The following is a 23,251-nucleotide window of genomic DNA, read 5'->3' as shown; positions in this document are numbered from 1 at the left end:
AATATATATATATTCTATGTATTTTTTGGAATTTTGGATGGAGGGAGTAGCGATAGGTTGTAAGCATGGAAGAAGGACCGAGGGCAGAACATGATGAGATTTTTCCGTCTACAGAAAATAAAGAAAAAAGTATGGAAAAATTTAAATATTTAAATTTAATAATTTTTATACTAATAAAATTCAAAATTTTAATAACATCATACATAAACTAACAAAATTCAATATATAACCAATTTCTGGCATCATTATAAACCATATCAATTAATAGATACCAAAATTTTTTACTATTGTATATCAAGTTTTAAGAACCAGTAATATATATATATTTAAAACGTACCTCCACTTTCTTAGGCTCTAAAAATTTTCTTGAACCACTAACAGAATCTCACTTTTATTCTAAAATATTAAATACAAAAGTTGTAATAAGAATGAAATAAATCACACACACGTATATAATATGCTAAAAAATTTATTTAGTGACCATGATATTATAACAAAGGGTAAAATATAGTATACAATATGACCCATTAAATATAGCTACTTCTAAATTTACTCTCCTTTCAATTTTTTTGCATCATTAAAGTCTCATATAAGTTGTTTTAAAATTGAAAGTTCTGCCTTATTAATCAAATGCACAATAATCACTAAATAGCAAAAACTGAAACTTCAAAAGTAGAATAAGTGATAGATCAAACAATTAACTTTTTCAATAACAAAAATGTATTTTACTCAATAATATACCACCATCAACAAAGTACAAGAATTATATTTATTTTGTCTTAATCTTGTAGTTAATATACACAATTTGAATTATACTAACCATAGAACTATAATTGGTTTAATAAAAATATCACTTAGAGTATGTTAACTAATAATTATTACCGAGTGAGCACGTAACTCATATGCAGACTTATGTGCAATGCCAACACATTCAATACAACCATAGAAACACTCAAATAAGTGAAATAATTCAAGTCTCACTCAATTCCTCTTACAATACACAAGATACAAATTCTAATCCCTCAAAATATTTCTATTCAAAAAAAAGACAAAGCATTTTTTCTCAAATTTAAAATGGAAATAAATTTCACAAAATTTAAAAAATATACAAACAAACACAGAAAATAAAATAGTTAAATGAACCTTAAAAAAAAAACAAACAAAGATATAAACTCAGAAAATTAACAATTTCAAAAAAAATTCAAACAACTAAATAAACCCTAAACCTCCAAATGTTAAGAAAAAAGAAATTAATTAGAGAAAAGAAAAATCGATTGAAGGAGGCCGCGATGGTGATGAATAAGCGTGAAACAGGAGGTGCCAATGCTGTTGAACGAGGGCGGTGCAGGATGTGACAACGTTGAGGCGATGACAGTGACTGAGTGACAGTGACCAGCAATGAGAGTGAGTGAGGGTGGCGGTGGCGGTGGTGAATGGTGGCGATGGGACTGACGGCGAGAGACAAAGAGAAAGGAGAGAAAAATGAGGTTGCGATGTTGCACAAATGATGGGGAAGGACTCGCAAATTCGAATTTAGGGTTAATTTTATCGCCGGTAATGCATAACCTTTGACCAAAACGGCTTGTTTAATTTAATTACCTTACCGTCGGATTTTTTTGCCCCTAAATTCAATGGTAATAATCGTGCCAATTTTTTCTTTTCTCCCTCCAATTATTTCTGGCGAATTTACTGTCGGAAAATTGAATCCGATGATAACTTTTTACCCGACAAATTTATTGCCAAATTCGCTGGTAAATTTACCAGTAAACTCGCTGCTAACATTCGACGATAAATTCGACAGTATTCAACGTTATTTTTCTTGTAGTGATGCAATTTTGTTTGATATACGGACTAAGCAACATGTCATTTGCCACTTCTAAATGTGCTACTCTAACCCCATGTTGTAAGTACTTCCACCTTTTTAATAAATTTCAAATGAGTTTAATTATGATGTAATGTTGTATAATTATAACTGTTCTCTTGAATGATTATTTATGCGAATAATATAAAAGTAGTTTTTTTATTAATATAGCATTATGTGATTGAATATACGTGTAAAATAATTTTATATTGACAATGTATTTAAATTAAATTCATTTAAAATAAGCCAAGCCTAGCAACATCAGACTAGGTTTAAATTTTATTAATTTTTTATCTAATGAATACATTGAGAACTCATAATTTTTAGTTTAAAAAAATTTTTATATTTCATAAATGTTATTTAAAATTCTCTTTTTTTTGTTGATCCAACCCTAACCTTATCCTGTTTGCGAGTTGAGAATATCACAACCCTAACCTTACCCGCTCTTAATCCATAGATACTTGACCCTACTCGCGGATTACAAAAAATATACAACATTATTATGTAATTAACTTGATGATAATTTAAAATAAAATTGATTTTTATGTTAAAAAAAATTAAATTATCAATTAATAATTTTTTTTTAATGATTAAAAATCATTTGCATTTAGTGAGAGGTCTTTGATTTAACATCTACTTAAAACATATTTTTATATAAGTATATAACATATACATATATAGAGTGCAGATTGGTCGGATAGGGTTGAAGCTCAACCCGCACCCTACCCGATCTGCACGAAAATTCTATCCACACCCTACCCTATCCATTGCAGATCAGGTTGACAACTCTACCCGACCAAATGGGATCAAATTGGATACCCGCAAGTAAGATATATATTGTCATCACCCCTAATAGTCAACTACCTGTTTGAATAATTTACTGAAATGCATTTTAATCTAGATAACGATATCCTTGAAAAAATGTTTAGATTTAAATATTAACATTATTGGCCATTTATTTTGTATAAATATTAATATTATGAGCCGTACAACATACAAAGATGAATGGTTAAGAAGTAATAACATGTGAAAGAGAAAGTTTAGGGGCAACACTTTTATTAAAATTTGACCAACACTTAATCAGTAAAAGAAAAGTGAGTAATTTCATATTATTGGACAAAATCTCACACCATTAAAAATACTAATAATAACTAATTAATGAGTACAAATTGTAAAATTTGCTGACTTCTAACACTCTTCGTTTATATACAAAAATTTATACTAAAACAATTAATAATATGTAATATTATTTCTTACAAAAAGATATGAGGTTCAAACAAACACTTATTCAATTGAAGCAACTAATTAACAAAACACATTATTGTGTCAACATTTGAGATACAAATATATATAATATAATACATAGTTGTACATGTGCATAGAATTACTTGTAGAACTCCATGACCCAGAAGCCAGAGACACAACACACAAATTTTATGCCACTAAATCCAGATCCATTTGCCAAGTTCATGAAATCTTGTTGGGTTCTCTCAAATCCTCCGGGCATTTGAGTCATCATGATAACATCATTTCTAAAAGCGTTCTTGGCAGAAGATGTGTCCTCAGGAACAGTAGGAAGAATCGTGTCCATCACAATCACCTTTCCATCGTTGGGAATAGCCTTGTAACAATTCTTTAATATCTTCAAGCAATCATCATTGCCCCAATCATGAAGTATCCACTGCAAAATTTCTGGCTCAACAAATATTTGATAATATGATAATTATTGTTTATGTGAATCACAATTTTGTGTACTTGTCTTTTTCGTGTGTTTATTGCCAATTATACAACACGACGTTTTATTTTAAGTGGATGTTGTATTCTACCATATAACTAATAATGATTACAATGAGTTTTTAAGTTTATATGTAGTTATGTCCTCATTATTCTCTTAATATTTAAAAAATAATAAATTTAAATATATATATTATTTTTTAAAGAAAAACTGTTACATGTATAATAAATATTTTTGTCAATCAAATCTAACCAAGTTGAGCAATAAAATTTGAGTAAGTAAAAATGATGAGAATGATTTTTTGTTAATATTAGACCAATTTAATTAGATTTAATAGTCAAAAATACTTGTACGCGAAACATTAATAGTTTAATACTTTTTTTAAAAGCATAAAAAGGATAAAAAAATTCAACTTTTTTTTATTTAGAAGTTAGGAAGATAATTAAAATATTAGAACTCCCAATCATTTTTCTTCTAGAGTGGATTTTAAATCCTTAGGACTAATTACGTCAAATAATAAACAAATTAATAGAAAAGTAAATAATGAAAAGCTCAAAACACATAATAATATATATTCCTCACACCTTCATGAAAATGGCATCTCCATTAGGAACACTCTCAAACATATCTCCTCCCACATGCTCCACACCTGCAACATTAATTATTATTAGAAAATATAATTATTGTCATTATTATTTTGTGAATATTTCCTTTAAAAGGAAAAAAATATAATAAATTAAATTGAACAATTATACATACTTCTTTCTGTGTTGCTTTCTCTATTATATTGTCTATATCTTAGAATCAATATCTAAGGAATCATTGAATCTTTATAAAGAATAAAAGTCAAAAAAACAAAAACAAAAACAAAAGGTAGGCTAAATCAAACAAAGAATAAAGTATCACACATACCATCATCATAGGCTGAGGCACATTCTATGACATGAGGCAAATCAAAATTGATACCATGGATATGAGGGTGTTTGGAAGTGATCAATTTGATAATTGCCCCAACCCCACCACCAACATCCACTAGTTTATTGATGTGGTCAAAGCCTTTATAGACATCAAGAATCCTCTTCATTAATACAGTGGAGGAGTTGTGCATTGCTTTGTTGAAAACCTTGTTGAACCTACCATCAACCTTTGCATACTCGAAGACATGCATGCCATGAGCCCTATTGAACGGTGTTCCTCCTTCAAGGATAGCTCCTTTCAATTCATTCCTGATGATGCAAACCACAAAGTCACAAACAATTTCCTATTTACTTACTCATAGATAGATATGTAGATTAAAATACTATTTTTGTTAAAAATACTTTAATTCACCTGGCCTTTGGTTATATATTATTGATGGTAAGATATATATAATATAACAAACACTAAAATATAAAAATATTATTTGTACAAAAAATCCACCACTAAAGTTAATTATTATGTATTTGAGTATAAACATATATGTATTTTAACTTATTTTTAATATATATTTTATATTTTGATATATATTTTTTTATATTAATAATTAATTTTGATAGCTATTTTAATTTAGTCCTAACAGGATTATTAATTAAATAATAAAAATTCAAATGCAATCAATTTTATGTAAAGTTGATAATTGAGAGTCGAAAATTCAGTCAAATGAATCAAATTATTTAACCACTCTCAACTATCAATTTCTTTCATGTAAACTTGACTTGCATTTTCATCTAATTAATATTTACTATAAATTTTTCGCTACACACCAGCTTTCGTAGAAGACTTTATCGAGAGACAGCAACAATGAGGGTCCCAAAGACACACCATGAGCATCACTCACAAAACATTTGGAACAAGGTGCGAGGCTATACAGCCTGTGATGCAAGTTATTAGGGTTTTGTGGATCTTCAACAACAGAACAATGCAGTAATGAGTGACTTGCAAGAAGCCTAAGAAGACGATCCAACATTGATGCTGCTTCAGGGTTGTTGGCTCCAATGTGGTCCACAATGTCTTTTGCTGAAAGCTTTGCACCTTCGCCTGCTTTGGCCATGATGTCAAATACACCAAGCTCTATTGTGGTCCTCACAGCCATTGGAACCACAATTGAACATGCCATTTTTGCAATCAAGAAGCCATCTTCTTCTTGTTTCTCAAGTTTCACATCGAAATCGCTTGATGCAACAAAACCCATATGTGAATTCGGAAAGGAGAGAAACTAGATAGTGGTGTGTAAGTGGCTTATGGTAGTTTTAAATGTGTATTATGAACTCAGTTTGATTTGCTTGATTCATGATAGGTGGCGTTTGTATATATTATGGAAAAGTACGAGGAGCCAATCGAATATTTGTACAATGGAGGTTTATGGAGTATTAGAGATATAACCATTAGTGTTATATTTTTCTGTTAGTTGAAATTTTTGGGATGAGTGGTATCACTATTAAAGCACTAGATCTGAAAAGTTAAAAGTTCGATTCTTGGTGAACCCAAAATTAGTTTAATATATATAATGTGATGTCAATGATTGTTATATTTTACTTTGTTCCGTGTAACTCGTGAGGCACGATTTAACTAATTAAATACCATTATAAGAATTTAGAGTATATAATATTCAAATTGCATAACAATCATTTATGCGTTTCACTTGTCATGTGGAATTGAACGGTGTGAATCAAATTAGTCTGACTGATACTCAGATCTCTACCTCATTTTTTTTTCTATTTTTTTATAAATTTAAAATTATTAATATCTTTCAATTTAGAGAGAGAGAGTCCATACCTAAGAACTCTTTTAAAACTATACAAATTCAAAGAGATTAATTAAAAATTAATTTTTTTATAATCAAATTCAATTAATTTTTTAATTTATAATTTGTTATTGATCACAAACTCCAATAAAAGAAGAATATTGTGTTACCCTTTTGATAACTAAGATAAAATTTTGACATAGATCAAATAAGTTATTGCCTTAAAGTTAGGTTATTGTTTAAAAGTAATGCATTAATGGCTCGAGTATAATGTTAAATGAGTAACAATTACTGTATTGATACCTAAATATAGTGCAAAACGAGCAAAATTAAAGTTTTCACATTTTCATGAACAAATTAGGGTAAGTAACTGCACCAAAAAAACGTAAAAATATAGCTAAACAACATAAAATTGTATTTTGAAACATACAACAATGTAAGTACACTAATAGAAAAACCTTTATATATAGAAGTGGTGAACAACATGCAAGAAGAAAGATTAATATCATATACCTAAAAAAATGAAGTGGGTGAGCACAAAGACAAAAGAGTTAGATATTTCTGAATTTAAGTTATGGTGTACAAAAAATATAAAATAGAAATGAAGTAGGCATTATTGTAGATAAATAATAGAAGAATAATGTGGTAAATAATGTCAAAAAAGTAACTGATCAGATTTTTACTATAAAATTTGTACAGAAAAAAAAAAGATATTTTTTATCTGATTAATTAACACCTATGCACTACAAGAAGGTTTAGAAGAACATTATAAAAAAATATTTTTAAAGGAACTAAAAAAATTTAATCCAAGTATATTATTGGGAGATAAATTTTTTTTAGAAAGAGATTTAAACGATCATGTAAAAAAGAATGTGAATTGATATACAAGACTTCATAGAGACTATAATTTTTGGGTCATCAATTTTGAGAGTAAAATTATTTTGGGCTATTCTTCAATTTTTGATCTTTTTATAACAAATATATACTTGCTTTAAGAAGGGAGATAAATATTTTATAACTTATAATAATAATGGCGTGACAAATATTTAAATTGATTTTTTTATTAAAAATGAAGAGTTAATTAAAAATTTTGTACTAACTGTAAAATTATTACAAAAAAGAATTTATCAATATAACGTAGAGTGTTTATCATAAATTTTTACAGAGTAAAAAATTGAGGAAAGACATCAAAATAAAAGGCTAAGAACAAAGTGGTGACATATGAAAATTAAGAAATAAAAAAACTTCTAAAGTATAAAAGAAGAAATAAAGTGGAAAAAAATGTGGTAAGGTGTTTGTTGGTACGAGAGGGAGAGAGAGGCAGAGAATGGAAAAGGAAAAAATAGGCAGAGATATGAAGCATGAGTTGAAAATTAAAAAATAATTTAAATAGAAAAATAATTTTTAAAATTAATTATTTAAAAGTTGATTTGTTATACTATTTACCAGAAAATCAGTTTAGGTCCCTTTTTCGAAAAAAAAAAATGGATATAAGTATTTAATGTCTTTTTATTTAATTTGAAATTTTAATTTTAATCTTTTTAAGTTTTCCATATGATATTTTTTTTGTTTTAAAAGTTAGTTTTATATTTGGAAGAATAAATAGAATTTTAGATTTAGTTTATTTTGAGACTATTAATTTTGTTTTTGTTGCCTAAACATCTCAAAAGAAAACAAACGAAACCTAGCCGGTTATCCTACTAGCATCAAAGTGCAGTTCAAATTACATGCTTAGAATTGCTTCATGCATCGTCCCAAATTTAGCTAACTAATAATCTACAACAGCTTCCCACCAAATCCAATCAAAGTATCAAACTGAACATCTCTCTGCCGAAGAACAAGTAATATTAGCTTTTTTTTTAATTGATGAGGCTAAATATTTATTAACAACTATCAACTGTTACTTATATATAAAAAATTAGTTAATAAATTAGTTATTATTAAACCACTCTTCCACCTTAGGCCATGACAACAATAAAGACGTCTCACGGCCTATAAATTCAGTCCAACAGAATACACAAATTCAATTATAATTTTAGTCTTTATCTTATCTTATAGTTATCTTTATCTCTATCTTATCTTTATTTACTTTTATCTTTCATAGGCCAATGCTCTATATATACTTAGTTTTACCTTCATAGTTTACAATTCAATTCAATCAATCAACAATCAATAGTTCGCATTCTTTTCTTTTCTTATTCTTTCACAATTTTATCATGGTATCAGAGCTCCTCTTGAGCTCTGCTGACATCCATGGGTAAATCAACTAATTCGGATCTTAAAACCCCTTCAACCTCTCCTCTCACTATAAATAATCAACCTCCTTATCCTCTCCTAAATCAAGGAGAAAGGGCACACCAACAACTTCATCCGGAGCCTCTTTTGGACCTTTCGTCAGCCCAACACTTTTCTTTCGTGGCACTTCTTTTCAATGAAAAATCTCGTCCTTCAAACCAACTTGAACTTTTATCAAGTCCAACTACTCATTATCTTTGTTCTTTCAATACTTTTTCTACTGTTAACAATTCTTCAAATCGATATTCATTCTTGAATACTTGGATCATTGATTCTGGTACCACATATCACATTGCATCAAATTTGTCTTGATTTATTTTTTACACACAAATTTCTCCTATTATTGTTCATTTACCAAATGGTTCTCGAACTACTGTTTCTTATAAATGCATCGTTCAATTTTCACCATCCTTGCTTCTTCATGATGTTCTTTATTTACCTCATTTCAACTTTAATATTATCTATGTTTCAAAAATTACTTCAGCACTCATATGTGAACTCACTTTTTCATCTTCTTCTTGCACTATACAGAGCAACAATTTGGGGACGATTGATTTGGCCAGAATGAGAGAGAGATTATATGTCTTTGAACCCAATTTCAGTAAAAATTCATCCACTACACACTCCATAAATTCTATCCAATCTCCACCAATTACACCTTCCAATATATGACATTTTCGTTTAGGACACCTTTCTGGACAAAGACTTAATCATTTACATAAATAATTCCCTTTTATCTCTATGCATCATGACAAGGCTTGTGACATTTGTCATCTTTCTCTAAGCAAAGAAACTTTCATTTTCTCAAAGTTTTAACAAAGCCCGTGCAAGTTTTGATTTATTACACTTTGATATTTGGGGTCCGTTTTGACAAAATTTTATTCATAATCATAAATATTTTTTTACTATTGTTGATGATTTTAGCCGCTTTACATGGGTTACTTTATTAAAATCAAAAGGAGAAGTGTAAAATCAAATAAAAGATTTTATTACTTTAATTGAAACACAATTCAACTCTAAAATCAAAACTATTCGTTCCGATAATGGACCAGAATTTATTTTACCTGATTTTTATGCTTCAAAGGGCATTATTCATCAACGTAGTTGTGTTGAAACTCCTCAACAAAATGGAAGGGTAGAACGCAAGCATCAACATATTTTGAATATAGCTCGTGCTCTTATGTTTCAATCTAATAATTTATCATCATATTTTTGGTCTTATGCTGTTAGACATGCTGTTTATTTACTTAACAGAGTTTCATCATCCATAATTAATTTTAAAACACCATTTGAGATTTTATTCAATCTTCCACCAAATTATCACGACCTTAAAGTTTTTGGATACTTATGTTTTGTTTCTATCCCAATGGCAAACAGATCAAAATTTGATCCAAGGGCCAAAAAGGCTGTATTTATTGGCTTTCAATATGATTTTAAAGGATATATTGTTTATGTTTTAGAAGATAAAAGAATTGAGATTTCTAGAAACGTAATTTTTTATGAAATGATCTTGCCCTTAGTTATAAAAAATGTCCAATTCCATACACTCAGCCCAACATTGCCAAACACACCTTCTCAAAAATAAGATTCAGTTAGTCTCCCAGTTGAACTCTCACCTATACCCATTGACCCAACTCCACCTAGTTCTTTATTTTCTCCAACAACCTCTCCTTCTTTCTCACTATCGTTTCCTAACCAAGTTGAACCCATGACCACCGAATCACTTTCAACACTTGACACCAGTCCACCATCTCCTTCTCATCCCCCGTCACCTTCTTCACCACCTGAGCAACCCCATCCTTGTCATTCCAACCGGCCTCGCCGACCTCCAGCATATCTCTCTGATTACTTGTGTAATTCCCTTCTCATCTCTACAAATCAATCTCCCTCAAAGTGCAAGTATCCTTTATCTTCAGTCATGTCTTTTTCTTCTCTTTCATCTTCACATAAAAAGTTTCTTTTATCTCTACATTCTGACGTTGAGTCAAAGTCTTTTAAGGATGCCAATCAACACTCAAATTGGCGTAGTGCTATGAAAGATGAGTTGGATGCTCTTGAGCTGAACAAAACTTGGCGTCTTATTGATTGCCTTGCAGGGGTTAAGCCGGTTGGCTGTAAATGGGTCTATCGTATCAAACGTAAGCCTGATGGTTCAGTTGATCGATATAAAGCACGCCTTGTGGTCAAAGGGTTCACTCAAACTGAAGGTGTTGATTTTTTGGAAACTTTCTCCTCTGTTGTCAAGCTTGCCACCATCAGATTAGTTTTGGCATTGCCCTCTATGAAGTATTGGCCCATACATCAGTTTGATGTCAATAATGTTTTCTTACATGGGGTTATTTTTGAGGATGTTTATATGACTCTGCCACCCGAATTTCCATCTCCTCAACCGAATCAATGCTGTAAGCTACTAAAATCACTATATGGTTTACGATAATCTAGTCGTATGTGGTATGACAAACTTTCTCATCTTTTGCTATCTCATGGATATCAGCAGACCTCATCTGATTATAGTCTATTTGTTAAATTCATTGGTGATCAAATTTCTATCCTTTTAGTCTATGTTGACGACATTGTTCTCACTGGTAATTTCATTTCTGAACTTACTGCCACTAAATCTATTTTGCACCAACACTTCCGAATTAAAGACTTGGGCCCATTAAAATATTTTTTGGGTATTGAGGTTGCTCAATCAGAGAAGGGAATTTGCTTATCTCAGAGAAAATATTGTCTTGATCTTTTGGAGGATTCTTGTTTATTAGGTGCTAAACCTGCCTCTGTTCCAATGGATAGTATAACAAGACTATATCAAGACAAAAGTCCCCTGTTATCCGACCCTTTTGTATATCACCGTTTGGTTAACTGTCTTATTTATCTCACTACTACTCGACCGGACATCATGTATGCCACTCAACAATTAAGTCAATTCATGGCATCTCCCACTGAATCTCATCTTCAAGCTGCCAAGCATGTGTTATGATATTTGAAAATTAGTCCCGGCAAAGGAATTTTCTTTCCAAGGGAATCAGAAATTCAGCTTCTCGGCTTCAGTGACTCTGATTGGGTCAGATGTCCTGACACTCGACGATCTTTAACAGGTTATTGTTTCTTCTTAGGCAGTTCTTTAGTCTCTTGGAAGACCAAGAAATAAACCACCGTTGCCCGCTCATCCACGGAAGCAGAATATCGTGCACTTGCCAACACAACTTGTGAACTTCAATGGATCCTAAATGTGTTACAATTTTTACGCATCTCTCCTATCCGCCCACCAGTTTTATATTGTGATAATTAGAGTGCTCTTCATATTGCTACTAACCCGGTTTTTCATGAACGGACCAAACATTTAGAGGTTGATTGTCACTTGGTTCGACAAAAAATAAGCTCAAACTGGAGTGATGAAACTTCTCCCAATTCCATCTTCTGGGCAATTAGCTGACATCTTCACCAAGCCTTTGTCTTCTCAACCCTTCTAAATAAGCTTAGTGTTTTTGACATCTTTCATCCTCCAGCTTGCGGAGGCGTATTAAACCACTCTTCCACTTTAGCCCATGACAACAATAAAGACGTCTCACGGCCCACAAATTCAGCCCAACAGAATACACAAATTCAATTATAATTTTAGTCTTTATCTTATCTTATAGTTATCTTTATCTCTATCTTATCTTTATTTACTTTTATCTTTCATAGGCCAATGCTCTATATATACTTAGTTTTACCTTTATAATTTACAATTCAATTCAATCAATCAACAATCAATAAAAATTTGCATTCTTTTCTTTTCTTATTCTTTCACAATTTTATCAGTTATTTGTATAAAATATATTAAAATATAAAATATATATTAAAAATAAATTAAATAAAAATATTTGTATTTATACACAAATATGTAATATAATTAATTTTTTGTGTTGACATGATATTTTTATTTATTAATTATTGGAAAAATGGAACTAAAACCGTGTATATGAGGGTCGATACTTCAGTCTCCAACAACCCAAAAGAAATGAAAACCAATTTAAGAGCTTAAATTGATATAAAATTTATTAATTATTTTGTAAATTTAGTAAACTTTGAGAAAATATTGTCATCTTGCTGGGTTCTGTCTCTCCTTCCACGCTTTTAATTTAAGTCATCATAATATAACATCACATCTGATCTAATCGAGGTTTATCATGAAAACATTCAACAATGTGAAATTAGGGTGAGAGTGCAGAACTTAATTACGTGATCAAATATTATTCTAAAAATTAATTATTATACGGTGCTAACAAAGAAATTTTTTTATGTAAAAAATATTCACCATATATATGTATCAAACATGATAATTAATTTATCATTAATTAATTTCTAAGCATGCATTTTAATTGGTAGGGCATCTCATCTAACATTTTTCTATACTAAAGACAGACTGGACATTCAATATTCGATTATTAAGAGAAGTTTTTTTTTTCTTTTTAATAAGATATTTTCTAACTTAGTAGGTTAATGATTAATTGATTATGGGTCAATGGATTATAAACTCCTAACATTTATTTAAATAAATTAATGAACTAATTATTAGGCTAACCAAGTTGATTTGGTTAAGAGAAGATGCACCTCTTCTATTTAACAATATCCTGAATTAAAAATAATTGATTTAATATTCGCATATTATATATGTAATATGTCTCAGTTTATGAAGGAGCTTTGCAATGCGGTGAAAATGTTTTTTTTTTTTTAATGCGAAAGTCAAATTTTTATTTTGAAAAAATGGAAAAAAAAAATCTTTAGATTTATAATGAAAGGCTGGTCTTTTAAAGAGTTTGGGTTCGAGAATCTATTATGTGTAAAAAAGAGTGAAAAATTAATCGTATTATATCTCTAATCCATCTATATATTTAATAAATAATTACGTTATAATAAATTATGCAAATAAATATAAGTTAAATACATATTTCTTCTAAAATTTAAAAATAAAAACAAATAAAAAAATTAAAATTTAAAATAAAAAGAATAAATTTGAGAAAATCTAATTTTGGATTTGATGAGTACACCAACGTATTTTTTAATACAATTATGTTAAGTTAATATTAAAATTAATATAAACATAAAATATACATTAAAAATATAATAAACATATTAAAAATGAGTTAAATTATATATATAGTAACTAATTTTAGTATGTATATAATTTTTTTTAAACATAATAAATAACCCAAAATCCTCGGATAGTTTTCTAAAAGTTGGACAAACATATGATAATTTATTTTATTGTTTACATACCTACTACACCATCATGGGTATTTTTTAAACCTTTTGCTTGCTTTCTAGGATTTTGTAATATTTATAAATGATAAGTTAGCCCCCTTTTGTTGAATCTTATATGTTCTAAATTAAATAATAACTTTTAATCCTTTTTAGTAAATAGGTACCACCTTTTAGGTATCATAGCATTCACCATAAATAAAATATATGTAAACAAAGCATGATAGTTTTTCTATTATTTTTTAGTAGGTGAATGCTATAGTGCCTATCACTTTATACCTAAGTTACTAAAAGAGGTAAATAAATAATATTTAATAAATTTTACATAATTTATTTTTTACTTTAAACATTTTATTTTTTACTTTAAAAAAGAAGTTAGGCAATTTAGACACCATAACAAAGACACCATAGAACTCACTTTTTTAATATAAGCAAATCCTTTTGGAGATAAGCAACCTAAGATAGGACTCAAGGATTTCGGAGTTTATATAGGCTGCAATGCTGACAAAGAGAGCGTAGGATAACATGGAATTAACTCAGGTAGTCACATGTTTGGTGTTCTGTGATTTCTTTATTAGTGAATGAACCCGTGCTAAGCACGGAAATTAAAAATTACATTAAGTCTTTATAACATCACGTGTATCATAATCGAAATAAATTATACATACATAATATAATGTTCATTATTAATCGAACTAAATAAAAATAAACAGATTTCAAGTGAGAACTAGAAAAATAAAATCATCCCTTATATGTTAAATAATTATATTTGGGGTTTAGGATTGGTATTTGCATATTTTCATATTACACAGGCAAAATCCTAATTAAAAAATCTGTAACTGGAAAATACATGATTAAGTTTTGTAATCTTGAGATCCTTATACATGGAATACATGGAATTAAAAAACATGTTCATCAGCAATAACAAAATACATGATTGAAAATATGCAAAGTATTCCAAATTTGTAACTTGTAGGAAGAAGCAAAATTTCTCCATCCAAAGCTAAAAATTTAAAGTAGAATCTTCTATTAAAGGACGGATTTAAAAAGTGTGTATTGAAACAAAAATAGTAAAATAGTATAATTAAATTCCTAAACAGTTATAAATAATAAATCTTATTAATAATCTGAAATTATTATATATAAAAAGGATAACGTCGTACCATAAACTTTTTTTTTTATTAATTTTATATTATTTACATAATAATTTAGAATGCTATATAGAGACATGAAAAAATAAATATTATGTATGTTATATTTGCCTAATAGAGAATAGAATTACTGATAAATTAATATTTTCTAATATATTTTAAGCTTCATATTATATTACTGTAGTCGTTTAATAAACTAAAAATTTGGTGCATTAATTTAGACCATCTAAAAAATGTATGATGCTTTATAGATCTTAAATCAGCGCATAATTTTTTGAGAGTTGTGTTAAAATAATATCATACATTATTAAATATCTCTTTATATACAATATTTAAAGTACACTTATTGGAAATTGAACTATTATTATCTATTAATACTCTCAACCCATCTATTGATTTCATCATTGATAATGCAATATATAATTATCTGTGTAAATACTGATTTTGACAGAAAAAGTTCAACCATATTAAGTATTTGACTTTCGATTTGTTAATTGTCATAGTAAAGAACATAATAAAAAAAAATTTACCTCCATTTGAACTTAAATAGAAGTATCTCATTATTTAAAATTATGTTCATCTTAAAAATAGAACAATTTGGTTAACTGTGTCACATATCAATATAATACATTCAATAACATGATTACTTAACCGTCTTACTTACAATTTAGTTCCATTACAAAGGCCTTTAAATTGATCAATGTTTCTTAATAGCATAATAGGTACACCTACTTTGAGTTTAAACTGATGGATAGGCAATCCAAAATAATTAATTGAGTTCGACACAACAATGGTGATAATATCCAACTCAGATTCTATGTTTTCTTCTTCAATGCATAATGAGTCGAAACTAATGTAAACTTTTTCTTCTCCAATAAGATAACCCATCATTATATTGTTTACATCGGGCACAACCTGAAGTGTTGGAACAAGGATTGTGCGCTCCTTGAAATATATAGAATTGTTGATATTAAGTAATAAGTCTGGATAAACAAAGCTTACCAATTTTGCAAAACCATTGGTGTTATTATCAATGAGTATTTTTTCGGAATAATGACCTCAAATTCACCATCAGTTGAATTACTGCCTAACCCTTCTCGAATTTTGATTATTAGCCATTGTACAAAACACTTTAATTTCTCATCTTCAGGTAAGCTGCCTCCCTCTGTAAGTCTCATGTTTCTTTTTAGCCGAATAATTTTGCAAGATGGCCAGAGATACAATAAATTTATTGAAGATTGTACAATGTTCTGGTGTGAGCCCATTGGTATTACAGGTAGAATTTTTCTAGAATCACCTCCTAATATAGCAACTTTACCACCAAAGGATAAATTAGGATTAAAATAAGATTCATTGCACAAAATATCTTTGAAACATTTGTCAAGAGCTTCAAAGCAATGCTTTTTTAACATAGGTGCCTCATCCCATATAATAAGCTTGACCTTACAAACCAATCTAGCTAGTGAGGATCCTTGTTTTATGTGGCATACAAAATCCTCATTTATGTTTAGTGGAATCTTAAATCTAAAATGAGCAGTAATACAACTGAAACCAATATTGAGGACAATTTGACCACTACTTCTAAAAGTAGCAGAAAGAGTTCTCCATAGAAAAGTCTTTCTAGTATCACCATAACCATACATGAAGAATTACCCACCAACTCCACTATTAACAACATTTAAAATCTTATCAAATGCATTTTGTTGTTCATCTGTTATGGTTTGTAAGCATCTTTGAAGCTTGAGTTTAAGAGATATCCAATCAAAGTTTAATTCATCCATCATGAAGTGGTCATCAAGACCATCAATGACTTCGTCAGATGGATATGGCATGTTATTAAACTCTTTAAGAGATCTTCCATTCGCTTGTATCTTCTCTTTGTAAGACCCAAAATTCCCAAATTAAAAACCCTAACCCCTTTACCCCACTGCCATTCAACCATTTACATCCTAAAAATACAGACACACACAGAGAAAGGGGAAGAGAGAAACGGGAAGAGAAGGAGAGGGAAGTGAAGAGAGAAAGGGAAGAGAGGAGAGCGAAGGAGCCACCGCCAGCTGGTCGCCGCCGAATCGGTCACCCATGCCGTTCGTCCTCATTGTTGCTAGCTGCGCCATCGCGGAAAGGAGATGCGATGGAGAGAGGGGGTCCGCGGAGGCTCGTTGCCATTCATGGAGTCTGCGCCAGCGCCGTCATTGCCGTCGCGGAGGAGCGTCCCTGTCTCCGCGAGTTGTCGCCATCGAAACTGAGACCGTCACCGCTAAAGCTCGCCACTGCTGTTGGGTAGTCACTGGAGGGAGCCATCGCTGTCAGTGCCGCCATCGGAGTTACCACTGCTCTGTCCCGGTGTTCTTCCTAAGTACAGTAATTTCTCTTTTTCGGAACCCTCAAAATTTAGTGTTCTGTTAATTTGTTAAAAATGTTGAGATTTTGGTATCGTAGGGTTAAGTTCCGATGATTGCATGTAAAAATTAAGGTTGTTGCTGAACTACCAGAGCTTTTGGCCACTGTCAGAGCTGCTGCTGAGTCAGTTTGTAGGCTGCTGCTTCGTTCTTTTGGTGTAGTAAGATAACCCTGTTCTAAAACTATCACTACTAGCGTTTTGGTTATCTGTTATTGAGAATTTTATGATGTTAACATTCTAGGGTCTAGTTCTGGTAATTGCATGGTTGAAATAAAAGTTGATTTTGTTGTTGTAGAAGTAAACGGAGCTGTGTATGCAGCCGCCGCTGTTGCAGACCGAGGGAAAAAGGGAGTTATAGCGTTAAAATTGTTGCGGGCTTGATTCTTTGAGGTAGGGGATTGTTTTAAAAATTAAAAATATTTTGGATTTTGGATACCTGATAAGTTTAGTAGATTAATGCAAATAGATGAATGTCTATGAATCAAATGATTTTCTGCCATGATTGAAAGGTTGTGTTTGTGGTTGAATTGGTTGATATCTGAATTTCTGGAGAAATGGATGGAATATGTTGAATTTTGGTTTTCTTTGATTGAAATCGATAATGATCGATTTTGAATGATGGATTTGGAAACCTTAAATTGAAAGGCTGGTTTTGTTGTGTTGAGGTTAAAAAGAGGGAACCTGTGAAGGGTGGTAACCTCTGATTTTTAAGGGAGATTCTGCCAAAATTTTTGTAAAAAATTTAAAGAGTTTTGAAATTTTGGTTTAAACGAGAAATAAGTTCCAAGATTTCAATTTGTGAAAAAGGTTTTCGATTTAACTTACCTAATTTTAAATATTGACGAAAAGAGATTTAATTAATTAATTGAAGTTTTAAAAAGGCAAATTACTTTATCAAACCACGGGTTCGGGTTTAGGAAGTGTGAGTGAAAATAATGTTAATGGAGTTAGATGATGGACTTGAAGGAAAAAGAGATACTTGGAAAAGGATGTAGTTGAGTTTTGATTTATAAGAATTCTTGTGATAATGGTTGCAGACTTTAGGAGTATTATATTAAAATTGAGGATTTAGAGACATTTGGCTTGATGTTTTATTTTGAGTTAGTACACAACTTTGACCTCGAGTCTAGAGTGTTGTATTTAGAGACCTCATACCCACAAGCTGTATGTATCAGCCTAAGCCTTACACGGTAAATGATAAGGGGTGCAGAGTAAAATTTTGGCAGAGTTGTTGATGAGTATGCTGAGAGTTGTGATTGAAGTTGGGATAAGTAAATGTTGAGATTATATTGAATGAGATGATGATAGTGATAATGAAAATAATGATGAATTTGAGATTTAATGAGATATGAATTGATGAATTATGATTGAAATATTCATATGGCTTATGAATTTGAATTATCTGAGGCACGAGTTTCTCTGGGTAGATGCAGTGGCTTACCACCACTTGCTCCAAGTTGAGACTCGATACTCTGTTGACCCTCTGTCGCAAGAAGATGTGATCGAACACTTTACTCCCCGGGTTTCCCTATGGGCATGCATATATATTAATTTGAGCATGGAATTTTTTCCATGAATATTCACTACAAGAGAAAAGGATACACAATTGTGGCATCATTTAAAAAGTATAGCCTTAGGTATTATAGAAATCACTTATAAAGCGTAGCCGTAGGTTGATATCTATAGGTTCACTTTTCGTATCAAAGATAGAGGACGCTTTTAGAGGGTAGACTATTTATTAAGTTTTGGGTGCGTTTTAAAAGTGATGCCTAATGTATATAGAGCAAAAAACTTGACACTTGTGAATTTTTTCCCTCTTATCTTTTTACCGTAATCACGCACACTCATTCCTTCCAAAGCACCCATTCCTTCCAAAGCTCGTCATCACCCTTTCAGAGAAGAAAACCCTTAAAAGCACGAAGAAAACTCTTTTAGAGAAGATCGAAAACCCTCTCACTATCGTCGCACCCCAGTCACCACTCTCACTCCCACTCACCACTCACCGTCACACACCACTCACCACTCACCGTCGCTCCTCTTCGCCCTCCTGCATTGATCACTGATGCGCCGCCCATACCATCGTCGATCTCTGCGCTTCTCGTCGTCTTCTCTGTGCTCACGTCGTCGATTAGGTATGTATTAATTTCCATTTGATTCTGAAATTTGAGGGGTTTAGGGTTCCGATTTTAGAAACCGGTTTAGGGTTTAGAAACCGATTTTAGATATCTCCAAAGAGAAGGCTCGTTTGGCTGCTGTTCAGGTATCCACTCACAATCTGGTTTTCGCTAATTCCATCATGTGTATGATTTTAGGGTGGATTTTCTTTTTTACCCTCAATTTTTTAACCTTTCTGATGGTTTGGTTTTCTAATTTATGTAAAGGTTAATGGACCTATGTTGGTTGAAGACACTTGCCTTTGTTTCAATGCCTTAAAAGGTCTTCCAGATTGGTATTTTCTTGTTTTACATGATTCTATGTTGGGAGTATTCAACCTGACATTGATATTTTTTTGAATGTTTTAATTTTTTACAGGGCCTTACATGTAAGTTCTATTTCACATTTTATCATAATCTTAAGGTACTCTCCTTTTAGGTTCATATAAAGTGTTGTTAATTTTTATATTCATTCTATGAGACTAGTACCTTGATACTGTGAAAATAAATGAATAAGGAAAAAGGACGATTTGTCAAAATTGGTTGAAAATACGTTGGTAGATACGAATGAAAGCAAGGAGTTAATTTGTAACATTTAGGAATGAGTTCTCCTCTATGTAAGGATAGCTACTGAATGAGCACTATGCCACTGTGTCAGATTGTTCATATCAAAATTTAAACCCACTATTTCCCCCTGTATTGTCGTTTCTTTTAAATACTATATATAGTTAATTAGTCCGTTATGGAAGACATGCATAACTTCTGCCAAAGCTTCCAGAAATTTGATTCCTTGCCTACTGCTACTACTACTATACTAATTATCAAGCATTTTTTGGTTTCAATACTCAATAGGCACACCACACACTATTCAAATTTGTGTATATGCATATCTATTATTGTTGAAAGGGAAATGCCTTTGGTGAAGAATGAATATTCACACGAAATTTACAGAGAACATGAAAATTTTTTTGATGACCTTTTCTCTTATTAAAAAAAAAACAATCCCCATTCAAAAGCATTCTTCACCATAGCATCATACTCAATAAAGTCCTTCAAATTGAACTTATTTATTCTTGTGACCAATGGAGTGTTTTTCCCTCCTAACCCTCTCCTAGAATTTAGTATTCTCTTTTCTTGGTGATGCCAATTTGAATGTTACATTATAGGTTTTGAAGAGTTATGGACATATTGACGTACATCAAGAACAACCTTATGGTGATATCAGATTGAATTTGCAGAGGTAACAACAATTCCATGAGTCAGCTTGCTTTCTAGTAGCTTTTTTATTTGTTTTATTTTATTATGTGAATTTGCTTTTGGAATTTCCACTATTGGATCCTTGTTTTTGTTTTTGAATGTTGGATGATCTGTTTTGTTATGGTAAGAAATATGCATGCTGAGATAGAGATAGGAAGCATGCGTGTTTTTTTAATAATGTTGCTGGTTTGATTTATAAGCTTATTGATTGTGTGCTCCTTCGGGTGATTTTGTACTTGAGCTATTTGATGAAATGCGCAATAGGCTTATACATGTAAAATCCAAGTTTGTTAGAGTGCAGAATTTGTTGAAAGGCTAAAAGCCAAGTTTCATGATTGAATTAATTGATTATACATGCTAATGATTATTTGAGATGATGCTGGATTGTTTGAGTGATTTGTGGCTGGATTGCTATGTTGAGTAATGCAGAAATTGTTGATTTCATATGAGTATGCTTAAATGTTAAAAGTGACAAAAAATGGTGATTTATTAATCCTGAGCACTTGGGGCTGATTTAATCTTTCCAACAAGTTACAATAGGTAAAAGAAAGTTAGAATGCAAGGTTAGATTGAGTGAAAAGCTAGGAATCAATTTTTGACCTCTCAAAACCCGAGGTTACATGTTGCAGAATTATACAGTTTTTCGGGCAGCAATTTGTGAACAAAACTGGGAGCAATATAGCCACTCAAAATGAGTGAAATTATTTTTCTATGAAACCTTAAGATGTCTAGATTATTTCCCTAAAATTTCAGAATTTTCTAATGTGTGGTTTGGGAGATATGATTTTTAGAATATGGTCATTTTCTGCAGAAACAATGTTGTATGAATTCTGAAATAGCAACTTCAAAACCACATATCTCAATACTCTGAAACTCTTTGGAGATGAAACTAAAGAGGAATGAAATGTTAGGATGTCTAGTATTTTATGTCCAAAATTCAGGACAATTCAAATTTCATAGAGAAAGTTGTGTCTTTTGGAAGCAGGGCTGTTCACTGCTGCGACAACATCCTTTCCTTAAAACAAAACCATATTTCGAGAGGCATAACATTTTCTAGAGAAGTGAAAATGCTCTGGGACTTGAACTGGGTGAAAGATGGGTAAGTCTGGTTCAACCACACCAAACTTCAGGAGAATCCAACCAAAGATGGATTTTATATAATTTTTTTAAATTGGTTACTAGTTGTTTTTCTGAAGTGTACTAAATCAGTAGCCGGTTTTTAAAAAAATCATATAAAATTAAATTCTTAGAACACAGTTGCAAAACCAAAACCAAAGTACACTTTAGGATTCCTATTTAAAATAAATAATAATATATTAGGATTTCTTTTGTCCCCTTTTTTATATGTATAATATATTAGGTATATGTATAATATGTTATACCTCTTTATTTGCATATGGTTAAGTTAATAGCTATGGCTGAAAATCATATGTTGTTAGCTTTATTGACACTTTAACACTTGAAGTTGTATTGTTATGGCTGAAAATTGCTTGTGCAATTATGGTTGTTGTAATTCTAGTTTTGTGCACTTCTCTTTGCTAGAATTTCTGTTTTTTTGCACTTTTGAATTTGTGCCTGGATTTGTGCATCTGTTCATCTTTGTCTATTGCCCGTTTATCTATTTATCTTTTCTCCTCTGCTTTCTCGCAAGACCCTTCATCATACCCTATCATCCTACAAAAATAGCATAATGTTGGAAGCTTCTCATACTTAAAGTCATATAAAGATTATTAGAGTTGTGCTAACTGAAGCAGCACCAAGAATTGTGCTAACTTTATTTTTTAAGTTGACATAGTTTTGATAATTTATACAACTATTTTCAGTTTGATTTTTTAATTTTTATAATTGCGAATGTCATTATAAATATTTTTTAATTACTTTTCTATATAATTATGCAGGATAATATTAAGGATGATAATGAAGATTAAGCTGTTTATCATTGTGGTTTATGGATTAAGATGGAGTAATGTTGAGAATGGATACATGTATGGTAGACTAATTACTTTTATTAGAAGATACTTATATAGAATATAATATTTTAGTTTTCCGTAGAGTATTAGTAGTAAATTCTAAGTGGTCTTATACTTATGTTGATATGGCTATGTTTAATTTAGTGTGAGATGTATAAATATTAGTACTTTTGGATCATTATAAATATATTTTATTTACAGATAATTTTTATTATTTAAAAAAATTATTTAGTATAATTATGTATTTATTTTTATTTTATAATATTTAACTCCTTTAATTAGAAATACAAAATTATATATGTAATCATATTACTAAATATTATGTACAAAAAATTATTATAATATATATAGAAAATAAAAAAATACAATGAAGAACTTAAGGCTACACTTATATAGAGTAGCTATGATTATACAGAAAATTAAAAAAAAAAATAATGAGGGACCTAAGGCTACACTTAT

At 30.5% G+C, this 23,251-nt stretch overlaps 2 protein-coding genes across 7 annotated transcripts; one reads left to right on the top strand and one right to left on the bottom strand.

Moving 5' to 3' along the window:
- Positions 1-3,076: 3,076 nt before the first annotated feature.
- Positions 3,077-5,865, bottom strand: LOC107458050 (anthranilate N-methyltransferase). Its single transcript, XM_016076249.3, has 4 exons — positions 5,339-5,865; positions 4,509-4,822; positions 4,181-4,245; positions 3,077-3,542 (listed from the first exon to the last, which is right to left on the bottom strand). Exons 1-4 carry the CDS (start codon positions 5,764-5,766, stop codon positions 3,246-3,248), a joined length of 1,104 nt encoding a protein of 367 aa, XP_015931735.1. The 5' UTR covers positions 5,767-5,865; the 3' UTR covers positions 3,077-3,245.
- Positions 5,866-16,580: 10,715 nt separating this feature from the next.
- Positions 16,581-22,893, top strand: LOC127740655 (uncharacterized). Of its 6 annotated transcripts, none has more exons than XR_008001365.1 (7): positions 16,581-17,367; positions 17,451-17,571; positions 17,708-17,802; positions 19,794-19,848; positions 19,945-19,989; positions 20,732-20,805; positions 22,721-22,893. XR_008001365.1 is itself a non-coding variant. In XM_052251947.1 (3 exons), the coding sequence occupies exons 1-3, from the start codon at positions 17,091-17,093 to the stop codon at positions 22,854-22,856; spliced, it is 492 nt and encodes a 163-aa protein (XP_052107907.1). In that variant the 5' UTR covers positions 16,581-17,090; the 3' UTR covers positions 22,857-22,893. The 6 variants fall into 6 exon arrangements, 2 of the variants coding, with proteins under 2 accessions (XP_052107907.1, XP_052107908.1); XR_008001366.1 differs by having other exon boundaries at positions 19,794-19,861; XR_008001367.1 differs by lacking the exon at positions 19,794-19,848.
- The last annotated feature ends 358 nt before the right edge of the window (positions 22,894-23,251 follow it).

This window comes from Arachis duranensis, chromosome 7 (assembly GCF_000817695.3).
Source record: "Arachis duranensis cultivar V14167 chromosome 7, aradu.V14167.gnm2.J7QH, whole genome shotgun sequence".
Taxonomy (NCBI): domain Eukaryota; kingdom Viridiplantae; phylum Streptophyta; class Magnoliopsida; order Fabales; family Fabaceae; genus Arachis; species Arachis duranensis.
This window is presented reverse-complemented; position numbering and strand designations above follow the sequence as displayed.